The sequence below is a fragment of the Pleurodeles waltl genome, chromosome 3_1 (genome assembly GCF_031143425.1).
Source record: "Pleurodeles waltl isolate 20211129_DDA chromosome 3_1, aPleWal1.hap1.20221129, whole genome shotgun sequence".
NCBI classification, from domain to species: domain Eukaryota; kingdom Metazoa; phylum Chordata; class Amphibia; order Caudata; family Salamandridae; genus Pleurodeles; species Pleurodeles waltl.
The window spans coordinates 688,431,783-688,450,024 of record NC_090440.1 but is presented as its reverse complement, the minus strand read 5'-3'; the positions used below and the strand labels follow the sequence as shown (position 1 = coordinate 688,450,024).

General features: G+C 44.4%; 1 protein-coding gene across 18 annotated transcripts in view; it reads left to right on the top strand.

The window, feature by feature from the left end:
- Window positions 1-18,242, top strand: part of ADGRB2 (adhesion G protein-coupled receptor B2) — a 1,191,470-nt gene that overhangs the window by 903,957 nt on the left and 269,271 nt on the right. For all 18 annotated transcript variants that reach the window (XM_069223314.1, XM_069223308.1, XM_069223306.1 and 15 more), the window contains 2 exons: window positions 4,102-4,205; window positions 16,689-16,791. In XM_069223314.1, the coding sequence (XP_069079415.1) occupies window positions 4,102-4,205; window positions 16,689-16,791 (207 nt within the window). The remainder of the gene's footprint in view (window positions 1-4,101; window positions 4,206-16,688; window positions 16,792-18,242) is intronic.

The window sequence follows — 18,242 nt, the reverse complement described above, 5'->3', positions numbered from 1 at the left end:
TGCCCAACTAAAAGCCTTTCTTAAGCTGGGGAGGATTGCCTAATGCTTCCTCAGCTGGACTGAGTGCATGTGACTTGAATGTGGAATGCAGCAATTTCAACCTTCTCATAGATCTTTATATGAAAGCTGCATCAGTCTGCTACTCTGTCAGTAACAAGAACTTGTAGTATCTTTTTTGTGTTCCCAGATGTGGTCTATGTTAAAACTGAGGTCTTTGGTTGGCAGTCAGGTTACCCCCTGACCAAGCAAGGACCCTCACTCTAGTCAGGGTACGTCACACACAATCCAAATTATCCTGTGCCCACCCTCTGGTAGCTTGGCACTGAGCAGTCAGGCTTAACTTAGAAGGCAATGTGTAAAGTAGTTGTGCAATAAATCATACAATAACACAATATAGCACCACAAAAATACACCACACAGAGTTTAGAAAAATATATAATATTTTTCTGATAAGATGCAGGTCAAAACAATTAAAATGCAATAAGTATATGTTGAGATATCACTGTAAAAGTGATAGAAAGTGTTGTAAGTCTTTTAAAAGCAATCAAAGTCTCTTTCAAGCACAAAGAACCTGGTTTGTGTGAAAACTCTTCGCAAAGAACCACAGAGGAGGAGATGCGTGGAAACAAAGGGGTGTGTGTAGATTTCTCGGGCCGCACACGGCGATGCGTCGTTTAGTTTCCACGCAGGGACGGCTGTGCGTTGGTTTCCGGCGCTCAGCCGTGGATCATCTTCGGATTGCGGGGTTTTTGGACGCCACAGGGACTATAGGTGGATTTCCTGCGCTGGCAGGATGAAGTCACAGAAGCTGCATCGATTCAGTGGGCGTTGCGTTGAATTTTCTACCGCACGGCAGGCGCTGCGTCAATTCCTCTCTGGAAGTCAGGTTGCGTCGTTACGGCTCAGCTGTACGTCAATCTGGTGGGCCGTTAGTCGAATTTCCGGTCGCTGCGCTGGCGCTGCATCGATCTTCTCGATGCGAAGTTGGACTGTGTCGTTCCAGTTCAGCGTGCGTCTGGCAGGCTGTGTGTTGAATTTCGCAGCACAAGGAGTCCTTCTTGTAGAGATGAAGTCTTTTTGGGCCTGAGACTTCAGGGAACAGGAGGCAAGCTCTATCCAAGCCCTTGGAGAGCACTTCTTCACCACAGCCAGAGCGCAACAAGGCAGCAGGGCAATAGCAAGGCAGCAGTCCTTCACAGAAAGCAGACAGGTGAGTCCTTTGGGCAGCCAGGCAGGTCTTCTTGGCAGGATGCACGTTCTGGTTTAGGTTCTCTTATCCAGGAAGTGTCTGCTTTGGTAGGGGCAGAGGCCCTGTTTAAATACCCAAATGTGCCTTTGAAGTGGGGGAGACTTCAAAGAGTGGCTTAGAAGTGCACAAGGTCCCCTTTCAGTTCAGTCCTGTCTGCCAGGGTCCCAGTAGGGTGTGTGGCAGTCCTTTGTGTGAGGGCAAACTACTGTCCTTTGACATGCAAGTGTCAGGCCCTCCACCCTCTCAGCCCAGGAAGACCCATTCAAAATGCAGATGTATGCAAGTGAGGCTGAGTATCCTGTGTTTGGGTTGTGTCTGAGTGAATGCACAAGAGAGCTGTCAACTAAACCCATCCAGGCGTGGATTGTAAGGCACAGAAGGATTTAGGTGCAGAGAAATGCTCACTTTCTACAAGTGGCATTTCTAAAATAGTAATATTAAATCCAACTTCACCTGTCAGCAGGAATTTGCATCACCATTCTGGCCATACTAAATATGACCTTCATACTCCTTTCAGATCAGCAGCTACCACTCAAACAATGTATAAGGGCAGCCGCAATGTTAGCCTATGAAGGGAGCAGGCCTCACAGCAGTGTAAAAATGAATTTAAGAGTTTTACACTACCAGGATATGTAAACTACACAGATACATGTCCTGTCTTTTGCCTACACAGCACTCTGGCCTATGGGTTACCTAGGGCATGCCTTAGGGGTGACTTATATGTATAAAAGGGGGAGTTTTAGGCTTGGTAAGTACTTTTAAATGCCAAGTCGATTGGCAGTGAAACTGCACACACAGGCCTTGCAATGGCAGGCCTGAGACAAGGTTAAGGTGCTCCTTAAGTGGGTGGCACAATTAGTGCAGCAGGCCCACCAGTAGCATTTAATCTACAGGCCCTGGGCACATATAGTGCACTTTACTAGGGACTTATAAGTAAATTAAAGAGTCCAGTTAGGTATGATCCAATGTTACCAGGTTTAAAGGGAGAGAGCAAATGCACTTTAGCACTGGTTAGCAGTGGTAAAGTGCGCAGTCTTAAAACCAGCAAAAACAGTATCTAAAAAAGTGGAGGGAGGCAAAAAGTTAGGGGTGACCACCCTAAGGCTGTCAGTCTAGTTAAGGTACTCTGGAATTGCAAACTCCTCTTTACTTGAGCAAGAAACTAGAGGGATCAGCTAAGATCCTTTGAGGCCTGTAGCAAAACTGAAAAGGAGCTTTACAGAGAATCAATGAGTAGTAAGGGGTTTGGGAGGAAGAAGTTGGTATGCTACGAGGAGGGTTGTCTATGTGCATTAATTAGCTCTGTTGACTGTAATTCACCAGAAACCACAGTTAGTTGTCCCTTCAGCTAATATTCAAGCCTTCACAGAGACAAATTCAATTGCATATTCTTTTGAATGACAATCCTAGGTGCATATCAGTGGAAAAGAACAGCAGTCGAAAAACTATATTTACTGATTCTTCTTGAACACTCGTTTTATTAAAGAAATGAACCAAGCACAGTGACAAAAGCTGTGTTGCAACAGGTTGGCAAACAAAATCAAATGCAGTGTAGACGTTAATTCCACAATTAATAAACGGGCACTTATATTTGATACTAGAGAGCCGCAAATGCAATATTTTAGCTGTGTTTAATATAACGAACATATTAAAATCTACATTAGTAGGCTTTGGCCAACTCATGTGCACATGTGCACCAGGGAGCTTAATTTGTGACCTTCGATCTTCACTTAAATATACATGATGCAGTTATTTACATGGTCTTGCTCCCACTTTAACAGTTTTAAAATGTATTCATTTCTGCGCATGTTGTTCCTGATGTTCCTGGATAGGATAGATTTAGAGGTGTATACAAAATTGAAAGCCACTTCCTTTGGCAGAACGGAAATGCTTTCAGTATGCAGTGGTTTTCGTTGTAGGGCATAATACAGGAATATTTACTAGATGTACAGTAAAGTCAAATTTCCATACGATGTGTTTTCTGTTTTACCATTGGGTAGACCAATGTAACTTCTTAGGGCAGACCACAGTGACTGCACAGTTTTCAGTCTCAAAGTGTTCAATAAGCTTCCTTTTGGGAGATGAGCCAGAGATTCCACCCTGCTCTCATAAAGAAGCAGGATTCATGTTAAAACTTTCTTTGAACAGAACTTAGAATATTTGCAGGTTCATTCTCTCCTGCTTCTTGTGCAGTCCATAAGACAAATTCTCAATATTTCTCATTTGCCTTGTACAGTGCTGGCTTCTTGTTTAGCTTAGGGTTCAGTTTTCAGCTGCTAGTGGCATTGCCTGTTTATTGCATTATGAACATATTGAATTGATTGACAACCATTGCCTTTTTTTTTATTTCTGTATTGATTCCTACCTTTGAATACACGTTCATGGTTCGGACTTTGGACGTTGTCTCTATTTTCCTGTACGGATGTTCCTATCACATTGCTTTTTATTTTAAGTGAACTTCGTGTTGGGTCTTCCATCTTTAAAGAATCACACATAGCCCGATTAATCAATCAGCTCTTTAGATGTAAAAAGTACTGATACATGTGTGATATGGGATGCTCGTTTGCAGAAGAGATGTTCATACCAATACCAGAAATCCAAAATAATATAAACCTTATATTTGAGAAGTTGTGTCTCGCATGGTGATATAAAATGGTCACTTAATGGCAACTGCTGTTGCAAAAATGTCCCTCAAGGGTTTTCTTAGACATTTAATTTACTGACAAACAATTTTAACAACATATGACTAAGTAGGATGTCCACACTGGAAAAAGCGTTTTTTTCTTTCAAACTTTCAATTTCCTCTTGTAAATGGTATGTTGTAACAATGTTCGCCTTGCCTTTATTTGCAGGCCATGGATCCCTCTGGTTCGCCTTCTGTGCCCCTCATGATTGGTTGTGCAGTCTCCTGTATGGCCTTACTTATCTTGCTTGCTGTCTATGCTGCATTTTGGAGGTGGGTACAACATTGGATAGCCTCTTCATAACAGTATCTTAAGTTCAAAGAATGGCACAAATATTGTTAAGAGTGAGGCTTATGGATCACCTGCTTAAATACACATAAAAGAAACAGGGAGGGGAGTTAACAATGTGTGATTTAAAACAGGCTTGCTTTATGGAAGTTGTTCTCCAGTAAATACATTTGTTAGTCATACATGAAGGGAAACCCAGGGATTAGTGATAGAATCGGTCTTCCATTTAGTGCTATTATCAACACAAATTGAGTTCGTACTTCTTGAAGCACAAAAATAATTCTGTAAATAGTCACGTTATCGCACAAGTTAACCTAAGTACAGAGTTTATTCTGTTATTACTTAATTCCAGTCCGATGTACTTTAGCCAGCAATCGGATATGTTTACAGCCAGCAAGGCAGTGCATTTTTAGCCAAAATATGTTTTAGGGTTGTACTGCTTCCTCAGGACTTTGCTGATTTTATCCAGTCTTGTTTAAGAACAAAACACATTCTAATTTGACAATTTGAATAGTGAAAATAGATATCAAAGAATGTAAACTACTTAACATTGAAAATGTAAGTAGTGTCAGACACTTCTTGTTCTTGCCTGCATGTATTGAGTCAAAGCACATGTCCACGCGCTGAAAGAAAGAAAACGTAAAAATTTAGACGCAAATGATTCAAAATGCAAATGTAAGTATCTACCCCACGGTTGTACAAGACAACATAGTTTCAGGACAGACTTTCCTCTGGCTTCTTCTTGCCAGGGAAGTCAGTTTAGTGGAAGCATGGTGGAAAGTTTGTGGCATTTCACTTGGTTCTACTAAGCTGTGTCTGCTTGCTACCAGAAGTCAGACTTATACTTAAATCCCCTTAATAATGGTTTATGGTCAGAACTTTATGTCTAATAGTTTACTTATTAATTGTTGTTCAAACTCTGCTTTACTGCCCACTCCCTTTTTTACCCTCTGTTATGTTTATCTCTTTTTCATAACATGATTACTGGGCAGATTGTCATTGAGTTAAGATAATAATACATATATTTAGGTATAAGTAAATCACTGTATATTTAAGTTTATTAAGTCAATGGCCAAAGAAAATGTAAATGAAATTTACACAGCCATCAGAAGCTCCTTTACAAAGGTGTAGACTTGGAGTATTTTCTTCTCTTTTTTCTGCAAAATGGAGTAAAGCAGAAGCAGAATCCATTAATAAAGTTCTAGTAATGTTCAACACCTGTAAAAATCAAGATGTAAGTAAGGAACCCAAAGCTGGCCTTTGGATGGATACTTCTAAATGAGGATTCCTCATATTTAATCCTCTCAGGCACAAAACTGTGTCCAGAAATTTTCTGCAGTAGTTGCAGTGTGCCGTTGGCAGCACCATTGGTCTCCATGGCGACTCCATTACAGCTTTGGAAGTGCTGACACAGTCTCATGTAGGCATCGCCCCTGCACACTAATGTCAGTTCCTGTTTTTTCATGCCCTTCTACCCAAATCCAGAGCTCTGCTTTCAAATTTGTTTGTATTTCTGACTGTGCAGGGATGATTCTCCTATGTAATCAGATGTCAGTCAAGGACACAAATGACCACTGAATTTGCTGCCTCAACTTCAATTGAGTATCTAAGGCCTAAGATAAATGCTCCCTTGTGCATCTGAAGGCCATTGGGGAGCATGATACCAAGCTTTACATCACTGAGCATAAGAAAGAAAGGTGGTCCTGTTCAAAGTCTCAAGACTATTCCTTGTACTGATTGCCATTTTCAGGTAAGTCCGATAAAAAGCTGAAAGACAAGTCTTGTCACAAACACAAGAAAGTGAATCACGATTCAACCCCATTCTGCTGCTCCCACTCCAGGGAGAAATTGTGCAGTCAATACTGGAAAGCTCCAACTTTGTCTTTGCCAACCAATTCAGACCCGATTCCGAGATTTGAGTCAATGTGCCCCACATTTCCTGTGCCATTGTCAACTCCACAGCAGACTGAGGACTATAAGGAGATTATGATGCAGTTGATTTATCTGGTGCTGGCCCCTTGGTGTCATTGATCAATCCGGATCTCCAGTTATACTTCCGTCTGTGGGCCCTCCCCTAGTGCCAGCTGACTCTGTTCAGTCTCAGTTGGTGCTAGGCTGCACCTCAACACTTTTCCCACGGTCCCTAGCAGTAGTGCCCAGCTCAGTACCGGCATCAGACCTGGAAGCTCCGGTCACAGAATTGGATCTGAATTTAACAAGATGTTGGCCTGTTTTCGGCACCTGAATCACCTCAATCTACATCTCCAGATTGAAGCTATTAATGGGATAGCTTTAACTTCCTGTCAGAGGCTGTGGTTGTGATTTTGGATGCTCGCTATCAATCCAGGAAGTCTATCTACTCTGAACACTGACCTAAGTTCATCACCTGGTGTGAAGACGGAAGGGTTGATCCTCTGCAAGCCTAGCTGTCTGGTGTTCTTTTTTTGTTTGCTTGGTCTCTGGCTTGGCAAAGGATTACCATGGGTACTATTAAATGTAATTACATTCTTGAATGTGACCTTTCTGTGTTTCCTTATTCAGCCCTCTTTATTGAAGTCTGGTTTAATGTGTTTCTTAAGACAGCTTCCATATAGGTTTCTTCTGTTTCTTTTTAATATACCACTGTGGGACCTTAATGTGGTCTGTACCATTTTGGTGTGTTCACTTTTTAACCCTATGCACAGTTCCATGTTTATTCTTTTGGTGTACCTGCCACATTATGTGGTCTGCAGGCACTATCTGTTCAGTCACAAAATACTACCATTGACACAGACAAGTTGGTGCTTTGGACTTGGGCATTCTTTCTTTCAAAAGTGGTGTTGCTTATTAATTTGGAGTAGTCCATCATGGTCTGTGCTCCCAGAATGCCCAAAAAGTCAGGCATATCCGTCATCTTTCTGACAGCTTTGCCCTTGCTGCCTCTACTGCCAGAAACCAGAAACTGACGGCCGAGTGCATGATCTGCGGTACTTTATTTTCTTTTCAGCATTGCCAGGGAAACCCTGTGTGTCATGTACAGAACAAATAGAACAATTACCTCCAGAGTCCTTTTTTGTTTTGTTGGGAAACAGAAAGGGTTTAGTGAGCGACTGCTCATAAAGTTTTCAGTGTCTCCATCATGGGGCTCCTCTGTCGGCCCTGAGATCTCTGCAGGGCAGGCAGAGCTCCTGTTTTATGGTGGATTATAGTCCAGCCAGGGACCAAGAGGGAAGACTTCTGCCGCCTTGATGGATGGCAGACTGTCCATCAAAGTATAAATGAGGCTGTTAGTTCTCACATTGCTAGGACGAAGGTGCACCGAATGGATGATCAACTCTTTCTCAGGTTTCCTGGGCCAAAGAAAGGAAAGGTGTCTAGAAATGGACCCTATCTAGTTGGATGGCCATTAGAATTAGATTGTACTGTGCTCCAGCAAAGGGACTGAGAGTGAAGGCTGCTAATACTGTCTAGGCTAGAGGTGCTCCAAATTTGCCAAGCTGCTACAAGGGCATCATTCCATACTTTCACCAGGCATTGTTGTATCGAATCTTGGGCCCTTTGAGAGGGTTATTTTTCCTTAGTCCTGCAGGATTCCCTCAAGTAAAGTCCTTTCCTGTGACCCACCACGTTTTGGAGGGTATTGCTTTGGGATAGATTCAAAAAGTGAAGAATATACAGATAGAAATATGTGTTAGAAGAACAAGCCATGTGCCTTAGGTAATACTTTGACTGCAGATTCCTCATTGCCTGCCTGCCTGCCTCCCCTGTACTGTGGAGTGACCCTCTTGTAGAATATAAAGTCCCAAGTTAGACTTCGCACTGTCAGCATCGTATTTTGTTGTCTCTAATTGACTAAGGATGTGAAAATTGTCTGTTGATGGATGTCAGCATGCAGGCGAGGTGCCAATGTGCAAACTCTCTGTCAAAACAGAGGTGAGTTGCTACTGAGTCCATTGACATTACCTACCGGTGCACAGGAGCGATTAGTAAAATTTTCCAGATCCAGTCTGGCACCTCGGAGGATTCAACTGGTGAGGAGTCTGGGTTTGATAGATTATCCACCAGAAAGAGCATTACCAAAGGTAAGTAATTTGTTATTTAGGTGCAAAACGGTCACATCTGTACATGTGTTTAGAACTAACATAATGGGAGAATATTTGAAATAATTCCATTTTTAATATGCAAACAAAAAGATGGAGTAAAGCGACGCATCAACACATTCATAGTTTTATACTGTATTTATACCAAGTTCACAAATGGGCTGCCAGAGTTCAGTCTTCGCGGTAGCGGGGAGTGCTCCACGTTCTGCAGGCTTCAGAACTGACATGCCCCTTATGATGACCCAGGAAGGATTGCAGAAAACCAAGCAATGACCGGGAAGGTTAAGCCACCCCATGCCCAGCCTCATAGAGTTAGAGTCAGAGTTGTCTGCTTTGTTTTGTCATTCTCCCTGAAGTTAGAAAACACTGGCACAGTGAGCCTGGTTCATTGAGGACCTTTCGTGGGAGTTCGGGCCAGACAGTTCCTGTAGGAGCAGGACCATTTGCAAGCATTCCTCCCATTACCTTTTATGTGTTTGCTTACTATTGTTTTCTGACTAAAGGGTTTTCAGCAGCATATCCAACCTTAAGGGCAAACCAGACTTGTACACCACAATTGGATCCCTACTAAGAAAGATAAGGTAATGGATTTGTTTATTAAAAGGAAATACAGAATTGAACATCCAACATTTTATTTGCTATTATTTTCCTTTTGCCTTAGTCCCTTTTTAGGCAGAAAACGCCAATACTCAAGATCCAGACATGCACTCATTTATTATATTTATTAATTGATTGAGTAATGGGCTGGTATTTGTAAGCACAGACATAAAAACAGCTTTCATGGCACTAATATCCATATCACCTGCTTCGAATCATCATTGATTTTATCTATTTTACATTTTGCTATGAAATACTCATATCTGATTGCCCAACGCTATAATTGCTCATTCTACAAGATAACCCTGAGAGGACTCCCATTGACCTTGGTTTGATCCTTTCCTGTTGCAGGCACATGACCCAGGAGCACAAGGGGTAGTGTTTTAATCAAAACACGTGGGATAACACTGGGTGTTAGAATTTTATGGATCCTTGCAGATTCCAGAAGTTTGGGTCCCAGTACTTAAAGGAAAATTTTTGATTTTAGGCAAAGTTTGAGGTTTGCAAGGCATTGTGGATAAGAAACCGCATTGGGATCTACAAGACCAACTACCCTGGATTCCCCTGTGTTTCAAGTTTTTATAAATGTCTGGGTTTGATAGGTTTAACAGGGTGGCCGTCGAACCTGCGCCCAAGTACCACCACTTATCCCAATTGCTGAGGTCTTTATGTTTCGTTTTGGGGCTTTTTGTGTTTCAGGTGTTAGGGTTAGCCACACACATGGGGGACTGTTTTTATTGGGGCAAGTGAGGGAACATTGGGTGACAGGAAATATGTGATTTCTTGTAGATTCTGGAGCTTTCCATCACAGAAATATGAGGAAAATGCATAATTTTAGGCAAAGTTTGAGGTTTGAAGGGGATTGTGGGTATGAAAACAATGTGGGTTCCATACAAGGCATACCACTCTGGGGTCCACTCGGTGTCTTAATTTAAAAATGGCTTGGTTTAGTTGGTTTCCATGAGTGGTGGAGCACAGTCCTGAACAGCGCAGCCATTTACCATAGCAAGCTTCTCTGCTGCTCCATACGGCAATACTCCAGCCAAAAGGGCCAATATTTCCTCTTCCTTGCCATGGAAATGTGGATCTAGGCTCCAGGTGGGCATTAGACTGTTGGGGTTTTAGAGCTGGAGTGTACGCCTAACACCAGGGCAGTCCACCCACACACCAAATGTTGTTTCTACAGCACTAAAATATATCACTGGTGTCCAGTGGGTTTGTCAGGGGTAGGTGCAGATTGGCTGTGAACACCCACATCCATCCCAGAAAGAATAATGGGGCAGAGGGAGGGGGAGAGCACAGGCCCAAATTATTGGGTCTACCCTTCCCCTCCAAAAAATGTAAACCAAGGTGTCTAGCAGGCTTTCTGCCGTCCACCCCCCACCCCAGGGGGGCCAGATTGGGGTAAATACCTTCATCCATCTCACAGGAATGGGGCAGAAACACTCATGGGAGTGGGGAGCGCAGAAGGTCCGCTTCCTACCACAATCATTCTCCCTGGTACTTATTGGGTGGATCCCTGCTGGGGGATTGCCCTCCTGCTGTGATCCCCAAGCAAGGACATACTAGGGAGAGATATCATTGGAAAGGGGAGATTCTCCCATTCCCAATAAAATCCCCCCCATACACATCGGTGCACAGGAGGCTCAGATATGCCCCCAAGCACTGATTCATTGAAAGTGAAATGCATTTATTGGCTTATTTTGGTTTCACTTTCATTGAGTAATGGAAGCTTGCCATGCGTACTGATCGTCATATCACAAAAAAAGACTCTGGATGCTGGGAAAGTTCTACCTAGCAGCCCGACCTCTAAAAAGTATAAAGGACCCAGAGGGTCCTTTAAAGCCAAAAGCAACATCTCTGCTAATGGCCGACATATTCATTGGGGAGGGAGTGCTGGCGTCAGCCGCAGTTAAAAGGTTAAAGATTAAAACTTTCATTAGATTTTACAGTGAAATGCCAGAAGGGTAAAATGGTTTCCCATGAACACCTTTGTTTCCTCAAAAAACCTTTCTCTCCTCCTGTATTTTGTGTTTCTCATCAGAAAGTCCCTTAACCTGTTCTGTGCCCAGGACACAATGGTTACGTCCTGAGTCACAGTGCTGCTGTGCCCAGGACGTAACCATTACGTCCTGGTCACAGAGCCCAGAGGGAGCGCTAGCGCTCCCTCTGTGGGGTTCCCCCTCACCCCCCCAAGTCAGGGATGGAAGGGGAAGCCCTTCCCCTTTCCACCCCCAACCCCCCCAACCCCCCCTGTGATGTCAGCGCGCGACGATTGAAAGAGAAATGCAAAGCATTTCTCTTTCAATCACGTGGGGGAGGCCCGGAGGGGCTTCAAAGGGAAAGAAATGTATTTCCTTCCCTTTGAAGTCTCTCCCAGGGTTTCAAAAGCCGGATTGCTTGCAATCCGGCTTTTGAAACCCCACTAGACACCAGGGATTTTTTTTTGTCTGAAACTGACAAAAGGGAGCGACCCCTTGGGCAAGGGTCGCTCCCACGGGTGGCATTTTTTTGGGAAGGCCTTTACTGCCCCCCCTGGGGGCAGATCGGCCTATTATTAGGCCGATCTGCCCCCAGGGGGGGCAGAAACCTCTAGGCACCAGGGATCATTTTTTTTCTTTTCTTTTTGTTATGTTTTTTTTTTTTTTTAGGTGGGGAGCAACCCCTTAGGCAAGGGTCGCTCCCCTAGGGGGCAAATTATATTTAGGCCATTTCTGCCCCCTTGGGGGCAGATTGGCCTATTTTGATGAGGCCAATCTGCCCCCAAGGGGGGCAGAAAGCATTAGACACCAGGGAGTTTTTTTTTTTTGCGTGAATTTCACGCAAGGGGATCGACCCCTTAGGTAAGGGTCGCTCCCTGGGGGGGGAATTATTTTAGGCCATTTCTGCCCCCCTGGGGGGTAGATAAGCCTATTTTGATTAGGCTGATCTGCCCCCAAGGGCAGAAACCACTAGGCACCAGGGTTTTTTTTTGTTTTTTTGTTTTACAGATGGGGAGCGACCCCTTGGACAAGGGTCGCTCCCCTGGAGGGTCAAATTGTATTTAGGCCATTTCTGCCCGCTTTGGGGGCAGATCGGCCGATTTTAGGTCAATCTCCCCCCAAGGGGGGCAGAAACCACTAGGCACCAGGGATCTTTTTTTTTTTGCGCCGTCACGCAAGGGGAGCGACCTTGTAGGCAAGGTTCGCTCCCCGGGGGGCTGGGGGGGCAAATTTATTTTAGCCCATTTCTGCCCCCCCTGGGGGCAGATCAGCCTATTGGTATTAGGCCGATCAGGGGGGGCAGAAACCTCTAGGCGCCAGGGAAAAATGTTTTTTTGTGTTTTTGTTTTTTTTAGAGATGGGGAGCGACCCATTAGGGAAGGGTCGCTCCCCTGGGGGGCAAATTGTATTTAGACCATTTCTGCCCCCCTTGGTGGCAGATTGGCCGATTGTAGGTCAATCTGCCCCCAAGGGGGCAGAAACCACTAGGCACCGGGGATTTTTTTTTTGGCGCCAATGTCACGCAGGGGGAGCGACCCCATATTCAAGGTTCGCTCCCGGGGGGTATGGGGGTTGGAGGGTGGCAGACAAATTTACTTTAGGCCATTTCTGCCCCCCCTGGGGCCGGCTGAGCTAGAGGCCAAAATCCAGAGGTAGGCACTGTTTTCTATGAAAAAATGTGATGTGTCCACGTTGTGTTTTGGGCCATTTCTTGTCGCGGGCGCTAGGTCTACCCACACAAGTGAGATATCATTTTTATCGGGAGACTTGGGGGAACACTAGGAGGAAGGAAATTTGTGGCTCCTCTCAGATTCCAGAACTTTCTGTCACCGAAATGTGAGGAAAATGTGTTTTTTTAGCCAAATTTTGAGGTTTGCAAAGGATTCTGGGTAACAGAACCTGGTCAGAGCCCCACAAGTCACCCCATCTTGGATTCCCCTAGGTCTCTAGTTTTCAAAAATGCACAGGTTTGGTAGGTTTCCCTAGGTGCCGGCTGAGCTCGAGGCCAAAATCTACAGGTAGGCACTTTGCAAAAAACAGCTCTGTTTTCTGTGATGTGTCCACGTTGTGTTTTGGGGCATATCCTGTTGCGGGCGCTAAGCCTACCCACACAAGTGAGGTACCATTTTTATCGGGAGACTTGGGGGAACGCTGGGTGGAAGGAAATTTGTGGCTCCTCTCAGATTCCAGAACTTTCTGTCACCGAAATGTGAGGAAAATATGTTTTTTTAGCCACATTTTGAGGTTTGCAAAGGATTCTGGGTAACAGAACCAGGTCAGAGCCCCACAAGTCACCCCATCTTGGATTCCCCTAGATCTCTAGTTTTCAAAAATGCACAGGTTTGGTAGGTTTCCCTAGGTGCCGGCTGAGCTGGAGGCCAAAATCTACAGGTAGGCACTTTGCAAAAAACAGCTCTGTTTTCTGTGATGTGTCCACGTTGTGTTTTGGGGCATATCCTGTCGCGGGCGCTAGGCCTACCCACACAAGTGAGGTGCCATTTTTATCGGGAAACTTGGGGGAACGCTGGGTGGAAGGAAATTTGTGGCTCCTCTCAGATTCCAGAACTTTCTGTCACCGAAATGTGAGGAAAATGTGTTTTTTTAGCCAAATTGTGAGGTTTGCAAAAGATTCTGGGTAACAGAACCTGGTCAGAGCCCCACAAGTCACCCCATCTTGGATTCCCCTAGGTCTCTAGTTTTAAAAAATGCACAGGTTTGGTAGGTTTCCCTAGGTGCCGGCTGAGGTAGAGGCCAGAATCTACAGGTAGGCACTTTGCAAAAAACAGCTCTGTTTTCTGTCAAAAAATGGGACGTGCCCACTTTGTGTTTTGGGACATTTCCTGTCGCGGGCGCTAGACTACCCACACAAGTGAGGTATCATTTTTATCGGGAGACTTGGGGGAACGCTGGGTGGAAGGAAATTTGTGGCTCCTCTCAGATTCCAGAACTTTCTGTCACGAAAATGTGAGGAAAATGTGTTTTTTTTAGCCAAATTTTGAGGTTTGCAAAGGATTCTGGGTAACAGAGCCTGGTCAGAGCCCCACAAGTCACCCCATCTTGGATTCCCCTAGGTCTCTAGTTTTCAAAAATGCACAGATTTGGTAGGTTTCCCTAGGTGCCGCCTGAGCTAGAGGCCAAAATCTACAGGTAGGCACTTTGCAAAAAACAGCTCTGTTTTCTGTCAAAAAATGGGATGTGCCCACTTTGTGTTTTGGGACATTTCCTGTCGCGGGCGCTAGGACTACCCACACAAGTGAGGTATCATTTTTATCAGGAGACTTGGGGGAACGCTGGGTGGAAGGAAATGTGTGGCTCCTCTCAGATTCCAGAACTTTCTGTCACCGAAATGTGAGGAAAATTTGTTTTTTTAGCCAAATTTTGAGGTTTGCAAAGGATTCAGGGTAACAGAACCTGGTCAGAGCCCCACAAGTCACCCCATCTTGGATTCCCCTAGGTCTCTAGTTTTCAAAAATGCACAGGTTTGGTAGGTTTCCCTAGGTGCCGGCTGAGCTAGAGGCCAAAATCTACAGGTAGGCACTTTGCAAAAAACAGCTCTGTTTTCTGTAATGTGTCCACGTTGTGTTTTGGGGCATATCCTGTCGCGGGCACTAGGCCTACCCCCACAAGTGAGGTACCATTTTTATATGGAGACTTGGGGAAACGCTGGGTGGAAGGAAATTTGTGGCTCCTCTCAGATTCCAGAACTTTCTGTCACCGAAATGTGAGGAAAATATGTTTTTTTAGTCAAATTTTGATGTTTGCAAAGGATTCTGGGTAACAGAACCTGGTCAGAGCCCCACAAGTCACCCCATCTTGGATTCCCCTAGGTCTCTAGTTTTCATAAATGCACAGGTTTGGTAGGTTTCCCTAGGTGCCGGCTGAGCTAGAGGCCAAAATCTACAGGTAGGCACTTTGCAAAAAACAGCTCTGTTTTCTGTCAAAAAATGGGATGTGCCCACTTTGTGTTTTGGGACATTTCCTGTCGCGGGCGCTAGGACTACCCACACAAGTGAGGTATCATTTTTATCAGGAGACTTGGGGGAACGCTAGGTGGAAGGAAATTTGTGGCTCCTCTCAGATTCCAGAACTTTCTGTCACCGAAATGTGAGGAAAATGTGTTTTTTTAGCCAAATTTTGAGGTTTGCAAAGGATTCTGGGTAACAGAACCTGGTCAGAGCCCCACAAGTCACCCCATCTTGGATTCCCCTAGGTCTCTAGTTTTCCAAAATGCACAGGTTTGGTAGGTTTCCCTAGGTGCCGGCTGAGCTAGAGGCCAAAATCTACAGGTAGGCACTTTGCAAAAAACAGCTCTGTTTTCTGTCAAAAAATGGGATGTGCCCACTTTGTGTTTTGGGACATTTCCTGTCGCGGGCGCTAGGACTACCCACAGAAGTGAGGTATCATTTTTATCAGGAGACTTGGGGGAACATAGAATAGCAAAACAAGTGTTATTGCCCCTTGTCTTTCTCTACATTTTTCCCTTCCAAATGTAAGACAGTGTGTAAAAAAGACGTCTATTTGAGAAATGCCCTGTAATTCACATGCTAGTATGGGCACCCCGGAATTCAGAGATGTGCAAATAACCACTGCTTCTCAACACCTTATCTTGTGCCCATTTTGGAAATACAAAGGTTTTCTTGATAGCTATTTTTTACTCTTTATATTTCAGCAAATGAATTGCTGTATACCCGGTATAGAATGAAAACCCACTGCAGGGTGCAGGTCATTTATTGGCTCTGGGTACCTAGAGTTCTTGATGAACCTACAAGCCCATATATCCCCGCAACCAGAAGAGTCCAGCAGACGTAACAGTATATTGCTTTCGAAAATCTGACATTGCAGGAAAAAGTTACAGAGTAAAACGTAGAGAAAAATTGATGTTTTTTCACCTCAATTTCAATATTTTTCTTTTTCAGTTGTTATTTTCTGTAGGAAACCCTTGTAGGTTGTACACAAATTACCCCTTGCTGAATTCAGAATTTTGTCTACTTTCAGAAATGTTGCGGTTTCTTGGATCCAGCGTTGGTTTCATGCCCATTTCTGTCACTGACTGGAAGGAGGCTGAAAGCACAAAAAATCGTAAAAATGGGGTATGTCCCAGTAAAATGCCAAAATAGTGTTGAACAATTGGGGTTTCTGATTCAAGTCTGCCTGTTCCTGAAAGCTGGGAAGCTGGTGATTTTAGCACCACAAACCCTTTGTTGATGCCCTTTTCAGGGAAAAAAACACAAGCTTTCTTCTGCAGCCCCTTTTTCCCATTTTTTTTAAAAAAACGAAATTTTCACTGTATTTTGGCTAATTTCTTGGCCTCCTTCTGGGGAACCCACAAAGTTTGGGTACCTCTAGAATCCCTAGGATGTTGGAAAAAAAGGACGCAAATTTGGCTTGGCTAGCCTATGTGGACAAAAAGTTATGAGGGCCTAAGCGCAAACTGCCCCAAATAGCCAAAAAAAGGCTCGGCACAGGAGGGGGAAAAGGCCTGGCAGCGAAGGGGTTAACAATCCAGTAATTAAAGTCACCTGGATAAATAAGGTACATGTAGCAAGTATCAAAATTATTAAAGATGAAACAAGCCAGAGTGGTTTACTTAAAAAATAATTAAACATTACAAGAGTTTCTACGTTTTCCTGGTGTACTGGAGAGGAGTGGGACATTTCAAAGTGAGGATTAATATATGTCTTTGATTCTTCAGGTAACTGACTTTTTTTTACAGGTTTTTCTATACTATTTAAATAAGGGATAGGAAGCTTGAAAGGAGTCCAAGAACATTTAATTTATGCTCATGTTTTTTGTTTCACCGCAATTGCAGATTTATCAAATCCGAAAGATCCATCCTCCTTCTCAACTTCTGCATGTCCATTTTGGCATCCAATGTCCTGATTCTAGTGGGCCAATCCCAAGCGCTTAGTAAGGTAAGAATGAGTCTGCCTAACATCCATCTTGTTTAGAAGTCCCTGCAGTTGGTTTTTCATTTAATAAAGCACACTTTTTCCAATAAAGGTTTCCTGGCACTGGCTGAAAGGAGTAAAGATGCTCTCCCCAATAGGCCATCAGTAATATGCAGAAAACATAATTGCATGAACAGCCACGTTTATAGTTGCCTGGAAAAGAAGACCTGGTTGTTCTATTTCTTCAGGGCAAACAGAAATTGAATTAAGTGGAGGGGCAGCAAGGAATTTGTTTTTTAAACATAAACTTCTCTTAAGCATTTACTCCTCTTCATGTTAAGTGACTGTTGCAGCAGCAATCATTACTCTTCCCATCCATACTGCCTTTCTTCCCATCCTTGGAACTCTGCTGGAACATGTTCAGTCTGGCAGGTTGTCTAAAAGATGCTCTTGCTTAAAAATATTATTTAGGCTTGTCTCTCTTGAGTGTCTTACAATGCGACAGGCTCCTCCTTCCCTAAATATGCATCGCACCACTAACTGTCCCTCAATACCTGTTTTTCCATTAATTTGTCAACTCAGGAAGTTCTCCATTGCATATCCCTCTTTTAAAAAAGTCTGTTTCACATTTGCTTTGGTCTGTTCCCTTTTGCATTCCCCGTACTTTGTTTTTGGCCAGTCCATCATGCAGGCACTTCCACCCATCTATGCTATATACCATAAAATACAAGGAATTCATTAGGTCACAACAACAGTCTTCAGTGTCTGAACATTTCTGACCATGCCACTTGCTTCATGAACCACCATCTGGAAGACCAATCCTCTTTTTGTATTGGATTTGGCAATTTTTACTCATCCCAAAAAAGACGTTTCTGCTCTAGCCAAATCCACCACAAAAGTGGAGCATTCTAAGATTATGGCCCTCATTACAACCTCGGCGGTCTTTTAAAAAGACTGCTGAGGCTGCGGGAGACAGAATACCGCCAGTGCCAGCGGTATTTCTGGGTCCCTATTATGACTGTTTTGCTGGGCCAGCGGACGGTAACAGTGTTACCGTCCGCTGGCCCAGCGGAAAAGTCACATCAACGTTGCTGCTGGCTCGTAATAGAGCCGGCGGCAATGCTGATGTGCAGCGGGTGCAGTTGCACCCGTCGCACATTTCACTGCCCGAAATTCGGGCAGTGAAATGCGCGACCGGGCTATGCCTGGGGGCCCCTGCACTGCCCATGCCAAGTGCATGGGCAGTGCAGGGGCCCCCAGGGGCACCCCAAGTCCCCCTTACCGCCAGCCTTTCCATGGCAGTGTTTACTGCCGTAGCCAGGCTGGAGGTTGGGGACTCATAATAGCACCGCTGCCCTGGGGATTTCGTCTGGAAGTATAGTGGAGGGGCCATCGGTATGGCCGTGGCTATTGCGCCACGGTCATAATAGCTGGTGGAACACCGCCAGCCTGTTGGCGGTGTTACCACCAGCTTA